Genomic DNA, 26,051 nt, shown 5'->3' on the forward strand with positions numbered 1-26,051 from the left:
ACTGGAGATTATTGCCACTCCTACAAAGAAAGTTCACACTTTCCCTATGTGACTTCCAAATTTATTCTAATGGTGAGCTTGTCTGCTGCCGGTGCAGGTGCTAGAGGGTGATGAAAAATCATCCTGCAGCCGAAAGCTTGCATGAGTACTGGAGTCACTCTTGGGACATCTTGAGACAACAGGCCAAAAAATCAAGTCAGAACTTCTCCCCCATTCCTGTGCCAGTGTCAAAAGTTTGGGGTTATGAATAAACTGAGCATTTATAAAGGGAAAAATTCTGAGGTTAAATTCTGCTTAGTAATAATCAGGGATTTGGGCAGCTCTATCACTCCTTGCAGGTAAAGCAGAGTGCTGGCAAATATCTCTAGGAAGATCATGGTTGAGGTTATCCCCTTGGAGGGCTTGATTTTATAAGAGGTTTTCCATCACCTCATGTAAGTATGAAGCTGCCTGAGCTCTGCTCATATGAAAGGAATTTCTTATCATAAATGGGAAAAGGTATTAACCAGGGCAAGACCAGGAACCTGATGATGGCAGATTAGAGATCATGACAGCTGAGGAGAAAAAAAATCTCTGCAGGCTTCTAATCACTCTTCATTGCACAGACAAAAAGAATGGAAAGTGAGGAAAGGGCTTTCAAAGCTCTGGCCTAGGGCAACAAAAGTGGAGACATGGATGTTTGCTTTGCACGTCTCACCTGGTGGGTCTAAACTACAATATGCATTATGGCAATGATGTATGTGTCTTTCAAACAAATATTATTTCTGATGGTATATACATAGAAAAATCAATACACTCAATTTCATCTCCTCTAGGCTCTCCAGACTGCCAACTTATTGAAGCTCAGAGACCCAAACTGGGCATGATGCTGCCTTTGTCCTCTTATGAATACTTTGCAGTGGAGGACGACTGCTTTGTACAGCTTCAAAATCACATTTATTTTATTTGTCAAAGAAAATTTGCCTTTTTCCACTAGACTGTGGGGGGCTTTGATCTCACACCTGCTGCTCTCATATGCAAGCATAGATTTGAGATAGGGACTGTAAATATGGAACATTCTTTATTTACATTTTGTTAGTTTCAAACAAGTTTTTTATCTTTCAGGGGACTGAGGAGATGCAGAGAATGCCCCTTTCCAAAATACGTAGTAACTCTCCTTTATCAAGGAATAACTGAATTATTCTCTGTTCTTCAAATACATGGTATCCAAAGTGGGACATAAGCACCTAGAGTCAGATTTTCAAAAGGATTCATGTTTCAAGGGCTTGGCATCTCTGAATAAGGCCAGATTTTTCAAAGAGCCTGGGATACAGAAAGGGATCAAGACTTCAGAAGAGCACAAAGGTCTGTGTAGCTATTGGGACGTGGTTAGTGCTAAAGCTTTTGTCACTTCAAGGAGAACAGAATTAGGTCAACATAAAGGGTTCACTTACAATGGTTGGGGCAAACAGCTTCTGCCTGGCTCTGCCTTTGTTTATCCTTGGAAAAGTGGAAGGGCAAAGCCAGACCTAGAGCTGGGCCTGTACCAACACACTGTGCCAATAGCAAAGGTGAGTTGACCAAGTCTTAACATCCTGGAAAATTTTTGCCACACTTGAAATGCCCTTGTTGCTGTTGATAACACCTTCCAAATGTTGTAATTTTTTAGAAACATACCACAAGTTCTCCCTAGTGCTTGGCTTTGCTCATGCCTAGAGCTGGGAATGCCCTTGCTGTTTGTCCACAAACAAATTTTTATGAACAGGAATGCCTGTTGAGACCCAGCCACACTGCCACTCCAATATGGGCTGGAAGCTGACACAGGATGTTGGTCACTCCCTGCTTTACCTTTCTGATCCCATCGTGCTTCATCTCAATCACATGGAGGGTGTAGTTGGTCCTGCGTCCTTTCTCGTTAAACTGAACGTTGCCAGACAATCCTTCAAAACGGACCTTAAATACACAAATAGCAATGAAACAGCAAATTGGTCAGCTTCTCATGCAGTGGTGATTCAGCAGCAGTGAGAGGGGAGGGGAAGAAGGGTGCTGAGTGCAGTCATTACTCTCAATTCATGCAGGGGAGGCAGCATACCTGCCTGAAACTGGTTTGTCACTGTCTCACTCTCTACAGCATGCCTGGCCATGGACACTGCCATCCTCTTAACTAATTCTTTCATTTAAAAACCCTTTATCTTAAAATTCAGTGGTTTAAAACATAGAGCAGCCTAAGAGCTACATCATAATGTGAGCCCATCACCTCTTGGGATGTGACAGTGAGCTAAATCAGCTCTGAACTCTTTGAGTTTGCAGGGTTTTGTATTTTCTAAATCTGACCTGGAGTCGGGATTTGGCAAAGAATTTGTCAGCTCAAATCAGGAATTGTAAATCAGGAGGAAATGTGAAACCATGGCCACAGCTCCCAGCCATTATTTTTGTATAGAAAGGAGTCTATAAGTAATCAAGCAAATTTAATTACCTCTGCACCAGACTAATAAAATCTAACAATTTAGTATTGACATTTGCATAGGAAACTTTGAACAGTAAATCTCTGCTGATAACACAGTAGAGCTGAAGTGAGGCTCACCTCACATCCCGCATCCTGAAATTCCCTTGCTGCAAAAATGCCCAGCCTGAGACGGAGAAGAGGTCCTGAATTGAATCGTACACTCTGTGGGGACCAGGCAGTGGGGACCAGGAACAAGGAAAAATTAGTGCAGATTTGGGTTTCTATGGAGACCACCCAGAGAACTGCTCTTTTTCTGCCTTTCCACTTGCTTTGGACAAACCTCTTGTCCCTGCAACTGAAGTCTTCCCACATGAAAAATGGGGACAGATATTTAACAGCCTTTTAAAATACCCTGAGATCCTCAGAATAAAGACCCATGGTGAAGAAATGAGGCTGTATCTTTACAGAGGAAATCTGTTGTTAATCTGGTTAAGCCGTGTTTGTTTTCCAGCTGTTACAACAAAGGTTTGTCATGAAAATGAACATCTGCCAGCATTTTCTGAAGCTGTTTCAAACCAAGAGGTATTCCTGGTGACATTTAGACAAACATGCTTTTCCCTTTTCACAAGACACAACATGCTCATAAAAAATAGATGTGCTGAAAAAGCACCATTGTCTTAAGCACTCCCAAGCCTGCTTTTTTTCATGTCTCCTCTGGTTTTCCTTTCAGGTTCTGACCAATTCTGAAGCTCAGGTCACAGGTGCTTGTGCTTTGTAGCTTTGTATGCACTAAAAGGCAGGTTTACAGCATCAATTTCTTCTATCTGAGTGAATAAAATCTTAATCCTGTGATATCCATGTGTCACTGAAATGCAAAAGGGATCTCTGCTATCCATGCTGCAGGAGGCAGCACATCTTTTCTGTCATCCACCATCCTCTGAAGGTAAATGCAAAATACAAAAATGCAGTGCAAAATGCAAAAAATGCAGTGCAAAATGCAAAAATGCAGTGCAAAGTACAGTCAGGACTGACTTCAACAGTGCTAAGCACTACTCAAGTCAACTGGAGACGTTTAAGCACATTTGTGTGTAAGACAAGAATGGGCATTTGGCTCTTTGCCGGGACATCTGGAGCAGAAGGATGCAGTTGTGGCCTTCTGTTTTACAGGCTTAGTCAGCAGTTAGGGACTAGCTTTCTGCTTATTAGATGTGCTGACCCCATAATGATAAAAATTTGTTTAAAATTATCATAACCTTTTCAAAGTAAAATCAAAACCGTGGTGGAGTGGGTTTAAGCAATATTTTGTGGGTTTATCCGGTAAAAAAAGAAAAAAAAAGGTAATTATCTTTAATAAAAACATGCATTCTCCTTGAACATGCCAGATTTCTGTTTTTAAAAAAATGAAGAATGCTTCATATTTCTTTTCATCTTTGTTCCTGCCATCCATGAATCCTCGTTAGGTGGGGTTCAGTCTTTTCCCCCAGACAGAACAACAAGACAGGAGGAAATGGCCTCAAGTTGTGTCAGGGGAGGTTTAGTTTGGACATTAGGAAAAATTTCTTCTCCAAAAGGGTTGTGAAGCATTGGAATGGCCTGTCCAGGGAGTTAAATGGTGGAGTCACCATTTCTGGAGGGATTTAAAAGATGTGTGGATGTGGCAGTGCTGGGGACATGGTTTAGGTTTAGTGGTTTAGTGAACTTGGAAATGCTGGGATAATGTTTGGACTCGATGATCTTAGATTTTCCAGCCTAAATGATTTTATGGTTCTGTGGTTCCTTCCTACATTAAACAGGAATAAGGCAATTTGAGAGCTTAATCCAGATGTTTAGTAGAAGCAAGTAGAGAAACCTTTTGCTTTTAAAAAGCTTATAAAATTTTAGGCATTAACAAATGGGAGGTGAAGAAAAAGCACACTGTGAGCAGCTGTAAGAATTGCCTTAATTGTGAGTCTTTACAGAAAGGATAACTCAAACCTTCAATTTTATCATAAGTTATTCTATTTCCTTCTGTCTCCTTCTTGCTACATTACTAAATACTGGAAGATTATCAAATTCAAACTTAATTTTTTTGCTAGGAGGCTTCTTGCCCTGCCTGTTTCAGTCTTTTATTTTGATCATCACAACTGAACTGGTCAAGCCTTTTAAAAATTATTATTTTTCATCTGTAAAGAAGCAACTTTTGCAAATGGGTCTTTGTGTTCTTTACCCAAAGTCACTCCAGCTAAAAATTAAGACTTTTGAAATTGTTTTAATGAAGATATAAGGAAACTTCAGAGGACATTTTCCAACACACACACACACAAATTGTATTTTCTAGCTGTCTAATTTTGATATCTTATTCTCATAAATTCAATAAAGAAAAATGCTGGAGCAGCTATTGCTCATCAGAAGACTTCCAAGTATTTCATGTTTATTAGGTAACCTATCTCCCTAATGCATCAGGGAGGCTGATTTTATTATAAGGGCTTGGAGAAGCTGTGACAGTGATTTGCCCAAGGTCATGCAGAAAGTCAGTGACAGGCTTGGGAACAAATTGAATCCAAGCAATAAAATCAAATCAGATGCAAGATTTGGTTTTAAAGGAATTGTTGTTTACCAGGAAGCCAAAACCAAATCAAAACAAAATACTTGAGGAACTTTACATATTATACAAATGAACCACATAAATGGTGGGGTTTTTTGCCTTCTTCACAGTTAAGGAAAGAAGATGGGATAAGCTATATTTGGATAACACTGAACTTGCAGTATTTGCAAGGAATCCATCTATTTCTGTCAGGAAAAGAAAGAAAAGTGCTAGAAGTAAATGTCAGTCTTGAAATTTAATGAAATTTTAAAATATTCTACCTTGGTAAGTCTTTGATAAGAGTGAATTATTTTTCTCTCTTGCTGTAAGTTTCACATTGTATTTTTGTTTATTCAAAAATCTAAATTTTATGCAAGCGGAAAAAAGAAAGACTATCAGATTTGAGGAATAAACTATCTAAATGGCTGCTCTTAAGACTTTTATGAGCCCTCACAGTATGAAACAAGCTATAATCTGCACTTTGAGAACATTTTGGTGACAGCCAACACATAAGGCAAAATTCACATGCATTCATTAGCAGGCTGGAACTGAAGCTGAGTGCACAGAGAATCAAATAATCTGCAGAAAACACAGTCTGAGCAGGTCTGTATTTTAGGGAGGGAAACATAAAGATAGGGACCCTTGATTTTATGGGATAATATTTTGGCTTTAGAACAACAACAGAAATCAGAACAGGCAAGGTGTCCTAGTGCGAGGTTATGATGCTTGTATCCTCGGTTGTTCTGTTTATGCTGGATATTATGTTCTGTGCCTTCAAGAATGGCCCTGAAGAGTGAATGTTTTGTTTTGGTTTTGTTATCAGTCTGCTCCCCCACAGCTGGCAGGACACAGAGATGGGGCAGTACATGGTGCTGCTTTTGCTTTTTGCTTGGCTTTTCGCTTTGCTCTTGCTCCTGCTCCTGCTTTGCTCCTGCTTTTTGCTTCTGCTCATTAGTTAGTTTAGCTAAGCAATCCAAATTTTTCCCTGGACAGTTTTTCCTTTTCCTTGTTTGGACCTACTCGAACCTGCTCCAGGCTGGGCCCTGGGAACACCGAGAGTTGGCACCCTGTGGCCCAGTGGGGCCTGCTCTGGGCAGCAGCTGCCCCAGCGCCACAGGGACTGATAACAGAGCGAGCACCCCCAGAGAGACTTTCTGAATTTGTCATCTTTTTCAGAGCGGTGAAAGAGTGGTGTCACCCGATATTGCTCATTCTGTGTGCTGGGGGTGCTTTGCCTGTTAAATAAACAGGTTCTTTCCACTTCTTTCTGAGGAATGCTTCCTGACCCGGTTGGAGGGAGGGGCCGTGTGGGTTTGCTTTATGGAGGGGCCCCCTTTTGGAGGTTTTCTCCCAAAGGTGTCTCTCCAGGACACAAGGACACATCAGATGCTACAAGGAAGAGCAGTTTGCTGGAAGCACCCCTGAGCTTTTCAGGCCTCCCTTCTCCAGAAGGATCAGCTCCTCCTCATCCCAAGTGATTTGTGCTTCTGCTGCTGCCCACCCGTCCTGCCCCACCCCAGGCTGTGCCCAGCGCGCCCCCAGCACACAGCCACCCCCCAGGCTGGTTGCCAACCTGCTGCAGGGCTCTCTGGATGTCAATGCCCTGTCCCCAGGGCACGGCGGGGTTGGCCAGGCAGTCGCCGGCATTGCCGCGGCGGGAGATGTCGATGCGCTGCCGCCGAAGGTTCTGGAAGGCCTCGGCCATCACCCGCACGCCGTCGTAGGTGAGTGCTGATGTATACTGGAAACAGAAAGGGCACTCAGGGTAACCCTCCAGCTGCCTTGCTCTGATGCTCTTTGGTTTTCACCTGTTTATATTTTTATTATTTTATATGTTTCCTGTATTCTTTGCACATATATTTGTAGCTCTGCAGCCCGTAATGTGAGTGGCTGATTTTCCTGATAGTTTTCCATAGCGTTTCCCTAGGCAAAAAACCAAAACAAATTCCAGAGCACCAAGCCCCAAGAAGTACAAAACCCTTGTGCTATCTTGGTTCTTCCTGGAAACTGAGGTTGAGAACAACTCTTCAAGATACATTTTATGGTCAGAGCACAGCTAATGCTGAGGGAAAGACTCCAAACAAAACAAAACTTGACCTGAGAAGAAATTACATCAGCACTTGTCCTCCTATTGGTGCTGTTTATCAATCAGGTAAATTCCCTAAAACCTATAAAAATGTACTCATCCCTGTGGACATCTTTCCATAACTACCCCTGAAAGCCTTCTAATAAAAATCCACTCTTATATTGCCTCCTTACTAAAAGTATCTTGAGTTTCATTTCCAGGTTAAGAAAACAGCAACACTCTGTCCTCACCTCCTTTCTATGAAGTTCAGCAGCATCTTGCTCCCTGTAATGTCCGCTGCCCTGCTGACTCCTAAAAGTTGGTTTTGACTTTCACAGGTAGGAAGTGAAGGAGAAGCTCCTGATTTCACTCCCTGAGGAAGACTCAGCCCTAAAAGTCCTTCACCTGTTACCCAAGCATTTTGTTTAATCAGAAGCATTGACCTGAACTTTTAAGGAGCACATTATACTGTGTAAATGTGAGCTACATGAAGTCAAACAAGGGACGTTTTCTGGTCACGGATGGAGACCAGAAAATTCCATCTCAATTGGCAAAAATTCTGCAAAGCATGAGTTTATTCAAGCAGAAACTTGTACAGAAAGCAGTGTAAAACTTGGCAATAACCATTAGTGTTAACTCTTTTTTCTGTGCTCACCCACTGATTTAGTTGTTTTGAACTTTCTTAAACTAATCCCAAAGCTAACATTTCTATGGCAGAGTGTTTGTCACAAATGTATTCATTTTCAAATATTAAACAGAGAAAAAACAACCTCTCCCTCCACTCATCCCTCAACAGCTTCAGGGCCTTCTGTGTCAGGAATTAAAATACTTTTTCCCTCTGTTGTACACTCTGATTTGAAATTCTCAAAAAGAACATCAGGAAAGACTTTATTATCACTGGATGTCTTGTAAACAAGTCAAAGGTTAAGAAATTAAAGAGGCTTTTTGTTTTTTATACACTGAACATTATGAGTTTTTAACTCTTAGCTTCAAGGGGGTGAAAACTGGGAGAGTGAGTGAATACATTAAATTTTGTGTTTCTTAAGAGGCAGTAACTGCAGCCCAGTAAAATTCAGATAATGTTAAGGCAAATGGAACAGCTAATGCTCATAATTATACTGAGAGTTTCTCAAGTGAGAATTAAGAGCCATGTGTGATCACAAAGAGGTGAGCATAACTTGAACAGAGCCAGATGGAACTAAATGAAATGCATTTTTTTTGTACCACTTGCCTTTGGCCTCTTCCAGTCCACACGTGGGTGCTCTCTGGCATCATTTTGCCTCCACTGTTGCATGATCCTGGCAGGAACAGTATCTGTGTAATTCACCAACTGGAAGCCAGTGACATTGGCTCCACTCTCTCTGAATTTGGTCAGGTCAATGTCCATGAATCCCTGGTACAGGAGAGAAACAGGAGAAGCTCATCAGAGGAAGACACATGTAGATGTGAAAGAGGTATCCTGCCTATGTATGAATATGGCAGACAGCTCAGGAGAAATGTCTTCCCTCTGGGAGGAAATTTCCAGCTCAGGAGAGGCACCAGATCCCCAACCATGGTGGAAACTTGCTTTTCTCACAGGTTCTGAGCTGGCCATAGCAGTTACCAGCCAGGGAGACAAATAATCATATTAACAACAGCTTACTTGCAAGAAAGCTAGCACAGTAATGGACAAATGTATCCTGAATAATGGATGAAATGAACAAAATTTGTAAAATATATTAAAAAGTATTTGTCAACCAGCTCTAAAATTTATACAGAATTGTTCACCCAGCCCTAATTTTCATGGACTCAGTAACCACTGGACAGGCTACTTCTTTTCAAATCACAGTTCACAAGGAAAAACAAATTCTGAACAATGAACTTCCAGCAGATCAGGAAGGAACTGGCTGGTCAGCTTCTTAAAGGAGTCTTACTATTAGAAAAGCCACTTTATAGAATTTGCTCATTTGGGAGAAAAGAAGGTGCTTTTCTAGACTTTAGATTACTAATGAAATGTATTTCTTTCATTTCCTTATTCTTGTCTACTTCTGGCTCTTTGCATGTGATGAACATGTACGTAAATACACATGTGCATTGATCAGGGTGGCACTGCAGAATTAGTCACCCACTTGAGTCAGTGGTGAAAAAATTAATTAGAGACACACTGCAATATGGAGGGAGGGGTGATTTCTTGGTGTCCCAGGTTTGATCCCACTGCTGCTGTGCAGAACTCTGCTGTGGCTCCTTGCAGAGGTGCTGGGACAGGGGCTGTGCCCTCCTGGTGAGTGTGGGATAGGCTGAGCTCTTTTTTCTTTAGGAACACAAGTACAAGAGATGTACTCAATTATTTGTACTGGCACCATCAGCAGCCTTAATGCATGAGGGGAGATGAATGGGAGGACAGTCACAATGCCATCACCTGAGCAGCACAAGGGCTGGCTGGAGCTCTGCCTTGCCCCTGCCCTGCTGCTGAGTGCTCTCTGCTGGCTCCTCCTCAGCCTGCCCCTGGGTTTCTCCCCCTTGCTTGTTCCCAGACTCACCATGATGGTGTAAGCTAAAAAAGCCAAGTTACATCATTTCCAGGAAAACACCAAAATCAGGTTCCCAAAATGATGCTCTCTATTCACAGGCTGAGGGAGCTAATTAGCTGATCAGCTCCCAAAGTCAGATGGAGCCATTAGATGGGAACTGTTTTGGGAATAGACCTTGCCAGGAAAAGACTAAATTGCCCTCTCACATAAGTGTCAGACTGAGGGAGTCATAAGTGACTCGAAAATGCATTTAAAGACTTTCACATTTTTTTCTTACAGAATTTTGTAGGCAATTTGGCATCCACTTACAAGACTGAGGATTGGATACCGGTGTACAGATGCTCTAAATAGATGGCTTGTTTTCCTTCAAAGTACCGTGATTTAGGTTAAAAGAAAAAAAGTGGTATTTTGTGCGTGCATACTCCTCAGAATGCTGGTTAAGCCCACATCAATCTTGTTTGTAATTACTGGCGTAGGGGTTTCAGAAAGCCAGAGCTGTGATTAATGAATGGGAAATGCAGCAGGATAATTGTCCCTGACATCTTAATGCATTTCAGGCCAAGTGGGTTTTGACACGTAGAGCTCCTAAGGTTCAGTAAGAGGGACCTCACAGGTTGCCAACTGGGTATTCATGGCTGGCACCAAATTACACTGACATTTTGCTCCTGGGAGCTACTCAGGGGAAAAAGATCTGTCAAAAGAAACTATGGCAGAGCAACCTGAAGTTTGTGCTACCAGCTTCTCTTTGGAAGACCTACAAAGGCATGAAGAAAAGTCCAAGTTCACTGCAGAATATGAATAAGATGACTGGTGTGTTAAGCCCCCTCAGAATGCAGATTTAAATAGGAAAAAAAAAAAAGTTATGACAGCAGTGATGAGACAGCAGTGGTTGAGACCACTGTATTTCACTGTTTTCCCCAAATAAGACCATTCTAAAACTGAAGCAAATATTCAACAAATATTCATTGGGATTCATTGCATAAAAATGGTATTCATTGCATAAAATTTTTAAATAGTCTGAATAAATGACAGGAATTATTTCTTCCTGAAGATTGTACTATTTTTTTCCCCACTGAATCTTGACATAATTCAGGTTCTTTAAAAAGTGTGGAGACCTCTGAAGATTTTCCAGTCATTTAAGGCAGTTGGGACCATAGAGGACATCATTAACCTTGAAGTCATCTTTGCATTTTGGCTGCTATCAATGGCTGAAATAATTGTTTTCACCTGTTATCCCTCCTTCACATAGCCCAGCACAAGGATATTATAGGAATGCTCCTAATTACAAAGGAATTTTAATCACCACACTGAAATCTGCTCAGAGCAGGTCTGGGGAACATGAGAGCCAATGAACATGGAAATCCAGAGGTCAAATATTTTAGAAAATAATTCCCAGAGCAGGTGAGTTCTTGCTAGCAAGCATATAAACAAAAAAGCCATCAAGAGTTATGCAGACTGGCTTTTGAAAATGCTTCTATTGACAAAGTGGGAGCAGGAATTCAACATGCTTATCTGTCCTTCTGGAATATCAGTCAGTGCTTGTAGGAAACAGGAGAACAAGAGAATTACAATATTTGCAACTAAAGAAATCATCAGTCATCTGTCACTTTGTACTAACTATAGAAACACATTGCAGAAAAGAAAAAAAGAGTGATATTTTATTTAGTTTTCAACTGGCTGTATATGAGAAACAGAAAACAAACTCTTAAAACTTGGCTAAGAAAAGACTGTAACCCATGACTAAGGGGCAGCAGCTGTGCTGTTGCAGTAATATGTTTAGCATCAACCAGTTTGGGAAAGAACTAGCCCAGAAATTCTTCCCTCTGTCATCCAACCAAACACAGCAAGAAGTGAACAGTGCTGGAAGGATGTACTCCATGTGATCCCATGGAGTGATCAAATGGTTTTGAAACTGTTCTTAAAATTTGCCAGGGAATACTGAAAAAAACCCCACTTTGAAGCCATGTCTGGAGCATGTTCAGGGAAATAGGGAGACAAGCAGGCACCCAGAGGGACCCAGACCAGGAGGAATATGGGAACTCAGAGTGCAGCCCCCCTGGAAAAGCAGCACCCAGCGGGACCCAGAGCACAGGGCCAGTGCCCAGGGTGTGGGTGCTCCAGGGGACACAAGAATCCTGCAGGCACAGCTGTCCCTGGGAACCATCAAACATCCATCAGCCACCCCACGGCAGGATCAGCTGTCCCTTGGACTCAAAGTCACTTCACAAAAGCACCTCAGCAGCCCAGAGGATGTGCTTTCCTGCCTTGCACATCCCTGGAAATGGCCTGGCTCTCTCCAAATGCCACAGAATGAGCAGGCTGACAATAAACCACACAAATCTGGTTCCTCCTCCAGCCTGCTCTGACTCACAGCATCTGCAGCACGGTGCTCCAGCAGAAGCCAGGCTGGGTTCAAAGGAGGGAAGAACTTGCTCTTTAGCCCTTACCACAGGCTCCTCTCTGCATTAATGGACCTCACAGAGCAATTGAGTGCAGGGTGTTGCTGTGAGGAAATAATATGGGCTGCTATTACAGACCTTTGTGGCTTCAAAGAGAAAACAGTACTGGGAAGGGGTTTATCCTCCCTGTGCCTTCCTTGATGCATCTGTTCTTTATGCTGTTCTTAAACTGAAAGCAGTTTTCAGCCAAAGGTTGTTTTACTGTCCCATTTGATGCCTTAGTTGCTGGGAGAGCCATCAGCAAGTCACACATTTATATTCCTCTCCACTGCTTGTGGGCTCAATCATCAAAGGAAATGCATAATGCAAGAAGACTGATGACTTGAAATGGGCCTCATGAATCCATCTTGATTAAGTGGTCCACAAAGGATCTGCCTTGAAAAGAAAGTCCCTCCAGAAATGAACCAGCTCCTAATTTATACCCTGGACACCATGAGGGGCCAGAACACTGAGTGGGCAGATGTCAGTGTAGGCAAAACCTCATCCCTTTGTCCACAACCCTCCTCAAATCTGGAGCTTCACAGGCTGCCCTGCATCTCTCCTTTCACCCTCATATTTCACTGCCTCACTGTCCTAAACTCTGCCTCCTCATGAGCCTGGGTGGCACAGCTGCTGGTGGGACACCATCCCAGCAATGGCAACACACCCACACCTCCAGATTCTCTTTGTATTTCACTGAGCTCACATTAACTGCTGGCCCTTTCCCTGCAGGTGCCTCCTGTGATCCTTTGAAGCTGCAGAAGCACGGGCTGAGCTCTGGGCAGGCTGTGGGCTCAGAAACCACCCCAGAACCCAGCTGAAAACCTCCCTGCCTGTGCTCCAAGCCTCCTCCTTTCCTAGGATAAAGAACATTAGAGAGTCTCCTTGAAGACAGATACGTTTCTGAGAAACAGTGCTGTTTTCTCTCCTCCTGCTGCATCTTCTGAACTCTCTAGATCTCCCCCTGAGACTGGCAAACTCAGCTTTGAATGAGGAGGGGGGAAACCACCCCTTTCTCTTGAATTGCCTGGAGAAGGCTTGTTGGCTGAAGGCAACAGAGCCCCCTGATCCCAGGGAGGAGTATTAGGTTTTTTAAGTCTCTTTCTGTCTGGGATGAAGAGACTAGAGTCTGCTTTCCCTTTTCTTTAATAGCACACTGAAATATTCCTTTTCAAGCCAAAAGCATTGAAGCAATTCACCCTGAGCTTGGGTGGGTGCCACAGAAACCCGTGGCAGCATTGGGAAACTGGCCCAGCTCTGTTTAAATGCATGACTTGCAATGCCAGACTACTTCCTTGCAGCAGATTTTATGATTATAGGAAACTTTGCAAAGCAAAATTTTTGCTTCTGAATGGCTGTAGATGAGCTGAGTGAATACAAAGTGGCTCCCGTCATTCCAAGGTACACCAGTGACTTACTGCAGGGAGCAAGAAATGGTGTGTTTCCAGACAGATCAGCTCTAATGCCCCAAATTATCTTCAAGCTTAACTTCTCCAGTGAAGCATCATTCCTCACTCCCATCACTTTGTATTAATATGGAGGGAATGTCAAAAAAGAGCCCATCTGCTCCAGTCTCCTTCCACTGTGCCTTCCAATGGGAGAGGAGCTCTCCTCTGCAGAGTTATCCGTGTGTCAGATCCCACTGGGGCAGCAAAATGTGTGAGTCCTCACTGGGACTTAGGAGTGAGTGAAAAAAAGGGAAAAGAAAGACAGGAGAAGGGGGCACCATCAGGCAGCTTCCCAGCCCTGCAGCTTGATGAGAGTGTTTGGTCCTGTCTGTAGTAACAACACAAACCAAGAGAGGTGAGAATCCAGACTCCAAGCACAAGGGGTTGGAGGTGAACAGAAACTTCTCTTTGGTGCAGCCCTACAGATTTTTTTTGTGTATTATTTGCCCAATCTTGCAGCTGCAGCACATTGAGGATATAAATGACCACACGCATCTTGTCAGAAGGCTCAGTCCAGGCAGGGGAAGGGATGTTCTAGGTGGATGTTTGTGCATTAGGGAGCTTTCAGGGCATAAACTGATTTAAGGGTTTGGGAAATGTGCCGTGCAGTGGCAGATGCCATGAATTCAATCAAAGATATGATTAAGGGATGACCTGATCCCAGTTTACAAGGACCAAAACATCAGTAATGGAATATTTTGTCTAGCAAACAGAAGCATAAATCCAGTCGAGGAAGCTGAAGCTAAGCATGTTCTGACTAGAAAAGAGGACAAATGAAGTCACCATGAGGCAGATACTATGGATTTACACATCACCACTTGCAGCTGAGCTGGGATAATGGATTAGGAGACTGCAAATGGCTGAGAAAACCTGTTAGTTTGACACCATTTTGCTGAAGTTTAAGCAAACACATTTTTCCTTCCAATAGCTGTAATATAATCTGTCAGTTACCTACCTGATGCTCTGATTTTTTTAAGCCACAGTAAGTCACTCATGTTTTTGAGTCCTCATTAACTACTGCAAAAATCCTCCCAAGGTTGCTGTTCATATTATCCTGTGTGGGCAAGTTTTGATCAAACCAGATAATTTTCTTATGCATGAGACACTCAAGTTCAAGCAAAATTTAATTCAGGGCACTGCTGTGTCTCTTGCTATCAGTAATTCAGAGGAGATAATATTATATGGGGCTCTTCTGCTTGATAATTTTTGAGTCAGGACAGAAAAGCTGTTTGGAAATGAAATGCAGAATTTTCACTGATATATTATATTGTCTTTCTCTGAGCAGAAAATGAATTTGTCTTATGAGCCTTCTTGCACCAACCTCTCAGGAGGCAGAAAGGTCTAACAGGCATAATTTTAGAACCCTAAAATTACAGAAGTGTTACAGAAGTTCCTTCTTTTTTTTAGGTGAAAAAAAAAACAAAGCTGCCCATCCAACTCAAAGGGGACCTGGATAAACCTAGCACCTCTCGTCTGACTCCTGCAGGGGCCACTCTGCTGGCAAAGCTGCTGTGCTGGGGAAATGATGATGCAGAATGATTTTTGCTTTATTTTAAGATGTATTCTTCATTTTTTTACACATGCATTTGTAGCTCTGTGGCCTATTGTATCTGTGGCTAGTTTTCCCAGTACTTTTCCCTACCTTTTCCCTAGGCAGAAAGACAAAATACATTCCAAGACCCCAATCCCATCTTGGTTCTTTCTGAAAAACAACAGCTCTTCAAGACACATTTTCATAAACAAAGTTTAGTTTCCATGAGGGGGGGAGATTTAGAGATGGTTGAACTGGGGGAAATTGCATCACCTCTTGTGCTCCTAATTGGTGATTTTTGTAAATTATGTTAATTTGCTAAACTTACAACACTGCATTCACCCCATGGGGTGCTGGGCATTTTGTGAACATTTTTCCATATCTGCCTGTAGAGGTCTCCAATAAAGACCAACCTTTATATTACCTCTTATACTAATATTTTCTCAAATGTGTGCTGTTTTATTTCTAGGTTCCCTAAGGCATCACAGTAACCTCCACCAGCCCCACAACTGCCAGCAAAGGGAAACTGTCCATGGCCTAACTCAGTGCTGACACAGGCTGATGTAGAATGGCACAGGAAAAAGTGCTTATCTTTGCTGATCAACACTGGTTTTATCTTTACTTTTCCCTGCTACACCTGCCATCAGCAATCTTGTACACTTATCTATTCATCTTCAAAAAAAAGAGCCCTTGCTGAAAGAACAACTTGGACTAATGCACCAGGAAAGAAAAAGAGGCTGAAACACTGGATGTGGCAGCTGTCTTTCATACTTTTCTTTTAAAGACAGGTCACATGAATGTCCCTCATTTAATGACAAAGATTTTTCTCTGCCCAAGCTGATGCTCTCCCACTCCTGACAGTAATCAGCTCACATCCATGGCATAGGACAAACAGATACACAAAGCCAAGGTTATGGGCAAAAAGCCTGAACATCAAAAGAAAGGAATCCCAGAAGTTTCTAAGCTTGTTCCTCTGGTATTTTTGACTGTATTTTTTTTCCTCTTTGTGGTTGATAGAACTGATGATCTCAAAGGCTGAGAACAAAGCTTAGAAAAATGAGACTCACAGAAACAAACACTTTTAAAAGTTGCCAAATCTCTTTGAGTTCCAGAGGGGGAAAGAGAAAGAGAGAGATGACTGCAAGCTGCCAGTGCACCTGACAAATACCCAGGTTTGCTCTGGTAAAAGCTCACTGGGGTAACTCTGATGAGTATTGGTTAAAGACCAGGATTTCATCAGTTTTCAAAAGCCACGAAGAGTGCCAAATTTGGCTCGAGGACAAGGAGAGATGCTCACAGAAACCCTTCCCCTGGCTGGGATGTTGCAGTCAGAACTTCATGGGATGGGCAGGGCTGGGGAGACAAGAGAAGTTGTGTCTTTAGCAGGTGTAGCACATTCAGAGAAGGATGTTTGCCCATGGCCTAGGGTGCAGAATGGTTTCATTTTGTTTGTGAACACAGACATATTATTGTCTCACCTTGGCAACAGCAATTTCACTGAAAAAGAAACTGTTCCTGCTAGGAAATACCAGCTTTCACTTGCTGCTGTCAAATTCTGCTCAGCACTTTACTAGAGCTCACCCAGAGCAACGGCTGGGCAAACACAGAGCAAGGCTAATGCAAGGCAGTGACTGCCCATGGAGTGGCTGTGGACAGACAGGGAATTCCTCCATTCCAAACTGTGCCTATGGATGATTTTTTTAGACCTTATTCAGCCTGTGCATTGCCTTGCAAGCTCATTTTGCATTCCTGATGGAACACCAGTTTGAAGCTGCTGCGACTGGGCAGTGGAGTGATGCTGCTTGAATTTCTTGGCTCTGTATGGCTCTGAACAAGCATATAGCTAAAGAAAGGATTTTAACTGGGGTTACCCAGAAATGTTTCCCAATATTTGCTTTCAATGTGTCATTTCCATAACTGTGTCCACATTTTTCCATGCCCAAGTAGGTCAGAGGTTGGAAATTCCTCCCCTTGCTCCAGCTAGCGCAGGAAACTTGGTGGCTACGAACGGGCTGAGGATTCCCTTGACCTGATCTTAACACAGAGTGAGAATCCTAACTCAGGACTGCCTCAGTCAGCACAGGGCATGAAAAATAAGTCATTTGGAAACCCAACACTCCCAGGTTTTGTCTCTTAATGTATTCTCTGAGGACTCAGTGCTCCAGAGGGAGGCAGCTCCCCAAGCAGGGCTGCTCTCCAGCACGCGGGCGTGCACGAGGGTACGCGAGTGTGCGTGGGCAACGCACGCCCTGTCATCCTGGGACATGTCTGCAGGGGAAAATGGGGGCTGTTTGAGGTCTACCACTATGAGTGTGAGTCAGTGGGAATAAATTACAGCACGCTACACCCTCTGAAGGCTCTAATCCAGCCATGAGGTGTCCTCAGAAGAGGGTAAAACCTGCTGTGATCTCTCGGATCAGAGCGTTCGCACCAGGGTTTAACCCTGCCAGAGGCCAGCTTCTGCCAATCTCTTATAAAATCCCTGGCCATCCCCACTGAGGGAGGCTTGCTGTCCTTCCTTGCTGCCCTGTGGTCTCAGAAACATGGGATCTTAGGGCCTTTTTGCCACTCTCTTTGCTAAACCCATCATCCAGTAGCTCTCGTGTGGGTGCAACATGTTACAGGAGCTGATTTGGCTTCTGGTGTCTGAACCTGCTCACATAATTCTGCCCTGGAAAAGACCTTCTTAACCTTGAGAGGTGCCAGGATTTTTTTTAAAATAGTTTTCCCATTATTATCCCCTACTTTTTTTTCTTTTTTTAAAGTATTCTCCTCTCTGACTTTTGGCTCTTAGGTGATGCTGGGTTTTAAGGAGCAGGAAGGACCAAAGGTAAAGCTTGAATTCCTTTCACTCTGCTCCTTCTCCCTGGAATACAAGCTGCTTGGAAAGCACACCAGTGAATTCTGGTGATCCTGTCAGACACTGTGGGACCCAAAGCCCCCTCCACTGAGCTGCAGTGGAGGCAGAATGTCCCTGCAGAGGGGCTGGAGAAATGAAAAGCCTTTTGCTCCAAGTTAATTATTTATAAACCTTATTGGCTGAGTATGCAACCTCTCCCAGCCAGCTCTGTCCTCTCAGCATTTGTGCAAAGGCTGAAAAAACACATTAAAGATGGGACAAGTGTACTTTTCTCTGGGTGAAGGTGAGGGAGAGTGGTATGCTAAGAAATGTCCTTCAGATCTCCTCCACCTGAGTGTTAGTTCAGTTCACCTCGTGCCTTTCATGCATTTATCCTTATGAAACTGTGCAGGGGGAAGAGGTGATATTGTCATTCAGCCTCCTGTGTGGGTGTACTTAAAATTGCACAGACATGCTCACTCCAGTGACTCCAGCTCACTTTCCTGCTTAACTTTAATGAAGGGACTTTCATAAACATCCAGGACCTAGGTTATGGCAAATAATAATTTTTTTTTAAATTAGCAGCTGAAGTTATTGGCTGCTCTGTAGTTTTGCATGTCTCCCCCTGCACAAGGTAACATTTTAATCTCTGTAATTACACGGTAGGCAGCCAGCACAGGGGGCAGGGTCAGTACAGGGCACTGCAGGGTAATGATGTGGCCATTTTTGCCTGGTAAATTACAGAGTTATCTTGGGACTGAGAAAAGGAGAAGGGCAGCAACTGCTTGACTAATTGGCAGTTTAAAGTTTAATTACCCCGGGGCTGACGTGCTGCCTCCCAGATGCTGCTCTGTGCTGAAAGAACAGGTCCAGAGCCTGCACATGGCTCACCCCACAGGGACACAGAAATCCCAGGAGGCAGCATCACCCCCAGAGTGCCAGCAGCACCCCAGCCTCTGCAGTGCCTCCTCCTGGATGGATGGACACGTGTGGAGGAGAGGGTAGGAGCTCTGCTGTGGAAAACCTCAATTTCTCTCTCCTACCTCTCCCCTAATCTCCCTAGGCAAAGAAATTTTCCATCCTCCTGTGAGACTTGCTCCAGGAAGATGGTCCTGCGCCTGCCCAACGCTGCCCTGTCCTCAGGCAGCACCTCCCTGCATTAAAGGGAGAATCCTTTCCTCAAAGAAATCTTTGCATTCAATTCTCTCCCTAGAGCCATGACAGTCAGATTTCATTTAACACCAAGGGGGGAGTGATAAAATTACTTTGGTCTGCATCTGTCATCCAGACAAGGTCAAACCACTACAAAACTCCAGCACACTTGGAGATACCCTGCAGATAATTATCCTGGCTCAAGAGAGAAAACTCCATCAGAAGAGCACAGCAAAAGACTATGGTACTTTTGTTACCTAGAAGGTGGATGAGAAAAAGAGTGTACAGCTCAGTAATTATAAATATAGTGCTTTAAAAATCTGAGATAGAAAAACCCCCACCAATTAGGGTAACTCACCATATTTGCCAGAATGTAGTGGTACCCATTGCCATTTTTTTCAAGTGAGATGATCTGCAAGATAAAAACCAAGGATAATTAGCAGAGATCAGCTAAGGAAGAAGAATATCAGTTACCTGCCCTTTCTCACTCTTATTTTTCCCTGCTGAGACTCCTCAGCTGTGAGCAAGAAGACATAGCAAAAGAAAAGTTCCCAGTCTTATTAGAGGATGGCCAGAGCTTTCACACATGATGCCTGAGCAGCAAATCTGAAATTAGACAGGACAAGATCCCCAGGAACACTGTACAGGCAGGGAGAGCAAACAACCAAACCAACCTGTTTCCTAAAGGCTCAGGGAGGAAGATAAAGCCTTAACAAGATTTGTATTTCAGACACCAAAGGAACAAATGGGGATTTGGAGTCCCTGTGTCCTATGAAAGCAACTGAAACATTAAGCAAGACTAGAGAGCAATCCTGCACATCTTCCAAGCTACAGCCCCTGCTGCCAACACCTGCCTGGGAGAGATGGCTGGAAATTTAGGTTATGGGTAAGTTTTTGTGCACCAGTGGAGTTTCAAACTACTTCTCCAGAATGAAGCTGTTTGGGCAAGCCACAGAGGATTCTCCTGCATGTTCATTGAGATAATGTATAGATTCATATTCATGGTGTCCCAATACATGTGCTTTGCCACTTAATTCTTTGTCCCTGACACAGCAGAGTCAGGTTTTTATTTTCTTTTATCAACACAATTGCTTTCCAATCGGTAACAACTGATTTTTTTCTATGTTAGCTGCAAAAGTTTCCCTTTCTTTTCTCTTTTCTACCTGTTGCAGATTTGTCTGTGACTGGGGGGAACAGAGGCACTGATCCAATGGCCTGTGTATTTTTCTCCCTTGATTTAAAAAGAGTACAGAAAAAATACACTTAAAAGTCTTCATTATTCTTGCTGACTCCATTTTTTCATTGAAATTCCTCTCTATTGATTTCCAGCAGCACTGTTAAATTCTTACTAGTTTACTAGAGTCAGATACCATCTGCAATTGAGCCACTCTACAAACAGAAAGAAGAAAGTGGAAAAAAAGGCCCAAATGCCTTCAAAGCCTGTACAAACACAATATTTGCCAGTTTCTGAGAGAACTGTGCTGTTTCCATTAGGTTTCTTGGCTGGCAACACTACCTCTTATTTCCATTGTCATATGAATTGATTCTGAATTGCTGCCTTCATTGCCAACAGGCACAGGCAAAATCTGCACAAACTGCAGTGAGGACAGAAAGATCCTCAGAGCCAGAATGATCCTAAAACCACTGCAGATTCAGCCAGAAATCAGTGTACCCAGGATCTGGTACCAGGCTGGCAGCAGGTACTTGAGAAGTGTCAGATGAGGGCAGAGACTGATCCTCCCCGTGGGACAGCACTCCCAGATTATCACGAGCAGTCATTTAGGGATTTCCAAATGGATAATAAATGAGCTGACACTTGCTCTGTGCAACTGGTTCATCTGCCTTAGTCCTTCTCTGATGAAGTGCTCTTGTATGCATAATAAAACTCATCTGGTTCTCAGCATTAACGTGGGAGTGGCAATTAACTCCAATGAAAGTTTCATTTAGAAGCAGTTCCTTACACAGCTCCACCAGCTTCCCTGCACATATCCCTCAGTGTGGCTTCTGCTGAGATGTCTGGAGCTCTCAGAAAAACCCTCTGTCTACCTAAAGCTATGAAGATATACATTTCATTATGGGTGGTTTTCTGAGTATCTTCCATGGCCTGATCTAAGAAGCAAAACCAGACCAAACTCATCCCTTTCCATCCATCAGCTGAGACTGACCTTTGCAGCAAGTCCCAGACCTTGCAGGAGGAAGGAGAATCTCTGGTGCACTGGGATGTCTAAGAATTATGATCCAATTCCCCTTTTCTCCAGTGTCAACAATAGCTGGCACTGGCTCCTCCAGCCCCAGCTCTCCTTTGTTATTTTATGAGGTGTCAGAGCCGATGAACCGAGGAGGGCTGCCATCCAGCTCTGCCTGAGCTGTTAATCTTACAGCCCATCCACCTGAATTATGAAGCTCGTTTCCTGTGTTTTACACAGTTATTTGTGATCTTAATTTATTTTAAAACGCTTGCTCAGTCCTAATGTGTCCGGACAGCAGTAGCAAGCTGAGGTTATAATAGCATTTATCACTCCTCCTGACTGTGCTGAGAGGCTGTGCTGGGCTGCATGCTGATTGCTCACTTGGGCCACCTAGGTTTCATTACCCACTTCTTAATGGGAGAGTTTGACATCTATTAGAGAGAAATCCTCTCAGAGTGAAACACTGGCAGAGGAGGAATTCCAGTTACTCATTTTAATGAGAGACAAGGAAGAAACAATAGAGGGCTTTGATGGAACACAACCCACCCAGCACTTATCCCATTAAGGCTACACAGCACAACCCCATGGCAACCTGCCCTGATCCAAGGCCTGGCTCACAAGTGACAGCTACCTCAGCAAAGACAAATCAAACCCTTGAGATATGACACTGAGAAATCTTCCAGAGAGAAACCAGGTCATTTTTAACTGGCTCCTCCACAGCTGAGGGCTGCCTTGCTGGAGTCACTGGTGTTGTGTTTTGTGTATGGAGGGAAAATGAAAAGCAGCAGTGTGGGTGTGAGAGGCACAGGTGCTGGACAGCCATCCCCAGCTGTCCTGCTCACTGTGGAGCACAAATCACAAATCCACTGCCACTGAGAGACAGAGACGGGCTTGTCAGGGAAGAAGATAAATGCATTGAAATGTCCCCGAGGGGCTGAGGCAGCTTTTGGAGTACCTCAGACAATCAGAGGGACAGGGCAAACAGCACAGTGACATTCCCACAGAGGCTGCTGGTGTGAGACCAGCCAGCAGCCCAAGTTAGAGCCCAAGTTACAGTCCCAGCTGAATTTCACATGATAATGAGCTGAATGCTTTCTTTGAATCCCTCCAGTCATCCGTATACTACGAAAAACCTTTCACTTTCTCACACTGGGACAACTACGTCTGCTCTCAGAAATCCTGGTGGACTTGGAACAAGAATGTTTAAAAGGATGAAAACGGACTACACACATCTGAAAAAGTTGTTCACAGCCCCATCCTTCACTGGAGTTACCTCCCAGGCACAGATGTCTGCTGGAATTGCTCTGTAATTTTTGTAGTAAAACACAGCTTTGTACCTCTTCTCCCTGGGAACTGATATTTTTTATAGTATTGCAAAACAAATAATCACAGTATCTGGATTTTTAGTGCTCTTACAAATAGCTTTTCCTATACCTAGGTTTAACACTTGCTCCAGTTCTGTGAAGAACTTTGAAAGAAAGTCTTATTTTCCTGCTCATACCAAGAAGACTAGGTAATAATTTACTATACAACTTAACATTCTTTTAGACAAAACAGGCTTAAAAGCCTGACAGTATTAATGCTAGAAATTTGATATACTCTGAAGAAAAGCCAAATTCACTGCCTAGGTCTTGTCCAAAATTCTGGACAAGAATTCAGAATCTTCCAGAGAGAAAATTTTACCCTCTGGAATAACCTGTTTTCTCTTTCATGAATGTGGCCTTGTCTCTGGGGTTACAACCTGCTCTCAGCTTTGTTATTCCACATAACAGAGGAGCACCCAGAGACATCCAGCAAGGATGGATGGTGCTCATCCCTGAGCATCTGGTGAAATGTCAGTCCCTGTCCCACACAGGGAGCAGCTGAAGTGTGAGACAGAGATGAAAGGTACCTTAGGTAGGGAGACCTGGGAAGCACAAGGTAAGAGTGAGCTGACTATGAGGAGTAAAGCAGTGGAAATTGCTCTTTCCAAACCCTTCCATTTGCGTTGGGTTGTAGGTGTGAGAGGGAAAGGTCTTGTGTCTGGAGTTGAAGTGTGGACTCAACCCACCCCTGGGCTTGTATTTGTCTCCTGCCACAGAAATCCATATTCAGGACAAATGTACCATAATCCTTCTGTGTGAGAATTTGGTGCAGCACGTGGAGGCTGGGGGACCGAGAATCTGGCAGTGCCAATCCACACCTCCAATTTAACTCAGAAACTGGAGAAAGACTCTGCAGAATCAGGAGGTGCCACATCTTGTGCACGCTGCTTGGAGGAATTGGCACAAAGCAAACCCACTGGGGAGCAAGGGGGTGTAAAGGGCTCAGCAAAGGAGTCAAACAAGGAGGGAGCATGGAGAGTGGAGCTCACTCAGCATGAATTCATGAGAGCTTGTACCGTTCCTGCAGCTTTACTGTTTCTGCAGTGACACAGCAGAGAAATGCCTGCAAGCCCAGCAGCTGCAGGCGCACACCCCAACTTCAATGAGAGCCACAAGGAGACCAGGATCAGGCAAAAATGGGAGAACTCCAGGGAAAAACAACTCTTCCCTGCATGCAAGACACCTCCCGCCCCCCAGAAGGCCCACACCAACACAACCTTGTTAAGGATGATGTGCAGCCTCTCAGTCTCGCAATCCACAACCACCAGCCTCTCCTTCTTCTTCTCCAGCTCCTGGAAGAGCATCCTGTAGCCCTCCTCTGTTGTTGTCAGGATGTTGACAGCTGTCACCTGCCAGTTCTTCTCAGCTGCAGTGTCCAGCACTTTCTGCAGGACTGACAGCCCTGGGGTGGGAAGAGAAGGGGGAGAGACAGGTTTTAGTTGTGTAATGGCATCTTTCCATCCTCCTGGCAGCCTGTGTGGCTGCCTCAAGCCAGGCTGGAGACAGTCATGAGAGAGCAGCAGAGCTACAGAGAGCAGCTAACAGTCTAGATCTGATCCAACCCCATCTGGGCTAGAATTAATGACTCCTGCTTTTTCTGGCCTAGCACTGACGACTCCAGGTCTGATTTTCCTTTGTAATTGGCAGATCAGTCTCGTTGATCAGGCCCTGCTGCGGGATTCAGATAAGAACTCTAATCCCCGTCTTCCTGTTCCCCAAATAACTTGATTTCTCTCTCAATGACTTGATTTCCTTCTCATCTTTGATCTGCTTAGGCTGTATGCTCCTAGGGTTAGGGACACCCTCATCAATCACAGCACACTGTCACACTCAGCATGCTTCTCTCGCAGCAGCATCTCATCAGGAGACCATTACTTTTAGAATTATGTTGCTTAAATTACATTCACAGCTTTCTAGAGGAGATGCACATAGCAATTCTCTGGAATCATGCTGGACAACCCTGAACAACCCTGTGCTTTTGGAATATTCTCTGTGCCCATGCCTCACGACAACAGAAAGCAGGTGGGACGCTTTCATACCTTCTCCTGTCTCTAAAGCCCATCCTGTCCCTTCAGGGGATAATTAAAACTTCCAGGACAGAGATGTGAATCACCTTACCTCTGCCCTATCCTTCTCAAGTCTGCTTTGCTTGCAGCTCCAAGCCTGGAGCTTTAAAGGCATCTGAGGGCTGGGAAAACTGAATCATGGAGCAATGAGCTCTCTGGCCCTTTTTTGGTTTGTGGTTTAGAAAGTTAGGTAACATCTTCCATTACCTCACACAGGTGTTTGTTCTTTTACATAGAAAACTGACATGCGCCAACATGGGGAATTTGGGGTTTTCCAAGCTATCTGCCAGAAACACACATTTCACACCTGGCTGTGGGCTTAGGTGAGATCTGAGCATGTGTCCATTCATGTTTCTAAACTCAGGGCTCAGTGCCCTTGAGTTTGACAGCCCAGTTCAATGTGGGACCTATTGAATAGAAACAATTTCCCCATTTTGAATTCCAAACCATTTGCACATCAAGTATTTCCCTCGTGTTGATGGGGATAGGATCTGACCCCATGATAACACACACACACTGGGTCAGGCTGATGCTTTTTTAAGATGAGTGCTCACCTTCAGCAGAAAGGGGTATTTAGAAGAGAAGAGACAGCAGGGAAGGCATAGGTTGACCCAAACCCACAACTTTTGGAGGTGAAGACTCCTTCTAGACCAGTGTCTTTATCTGCCTGGTAACCCCTATCGCTGTGCTGAGAAGACCCTGATGAAGGAGGAATGAGGAGGAGGACTCCATCTTATCGGAAGGCTAATTAATTACTTTATTATACTATATTATCCTATACTATATTACATTTTATCTAAACTGAATCTGCCAAGCATTTAACTGCACACACCTGCTCTGAATCTCTGACTCTCACCTGACAGTCCTGACACACACACACTCTTGTGTCACTATAGGACACAAGACAACATGAGCATACACACTGCTGCTCTCAAGGTGAAGAAAGGGAAGTTTATTTTCTGATTCCAACATTTATAGATTTTCAGAAGTGACCGTGGATTGGAGGGTGACAGTGCCACCTCTCCAATGACACTGGACAAACCAGCAGTCCATCAAATTTCTCCTCCTCCATAAAAGAATGCAAAACAATAAGTTATTTACAGAAAGTGTGTGAGAATGTTTGTTACAAGAATGTAAATATCAGAAGGCTTAGAAAATCTTAAAAAATCAGGGTGACACACTTGGGCCTGATAGGCCAAGGAAACAAAACACCATCACTTTGGGTAAACAGTCTCCACATTGCATTCTACTTTGGCACAAACACAGGCACAGCAAATGAGATAAGAATATTCTTGGGAAGAATTGTGCCTTGCTTTTCTCTGTGAAGAGAAATGTGGGGCTACACACTTGGGCCTGATAGGCCAAGGAAACAGAACACCATCACTTTGGGTAAACAACCTCCACATTGCATTCTTCTTTGGCACAAACACAGGCACAGCAAATGAGACAAGAATATTTTTG

At 43.8% G+C, this 26,051-nt stretch overlaps 1 protein-coding gene across 2 annotated transcripts in view; it reads right to left on the minus strand.

Annotated features, from left to right (window-relative positions):
• GRIA1 (glutamate ionotropic receptor AMPA type subunit 1) overlaps positions 1-26,051 on the minus strand; it is a 120,744-nt gene that overhangs the window by 38,678 nt on the left and 56,015 nt on the right. For both annotated transcript variants that reach the window (XM_058034845.1, XM_058034846.1), the window contains exons 4-8: positions 23,742-23,926; positions 19,330-19,383; positions 8,285-8,446; positions 6,562-6,729; positions 1,828-1,932 (exon numbers count right to left, since the gene is read on the minus strand). In XM_058034845.1, the coding sequence (XP_057890828.1) occupies positions 1,828-1,932; positions 6,562-6,729; positions 8,285-8,446; positions 19,330-19,383; positions 23,742-23,926 (674 nt within the window). The remainder of the gene's footprint in view (positions 1-1,827; positions 1,933-6,561; positions 6,730-8,284; positions 8,447-19,329; positions 19,384-23,741; positions 23,927-26,051) is intronic.

This window comes from Melospiza georgiana, chromosome 15 (assembly GCF_028018845.1).
Source record: "Melospiza georgiana isolate bMelGeo1 chromosome 15, bMelGeo1.pri, whole genome shotgun sequence".
Lineage (NCBI taxonomy): Eukaryota > Metazoa > Chordata > Aves > Passeriformes > Passerellidae > Melospiza > Melospiza georgiana.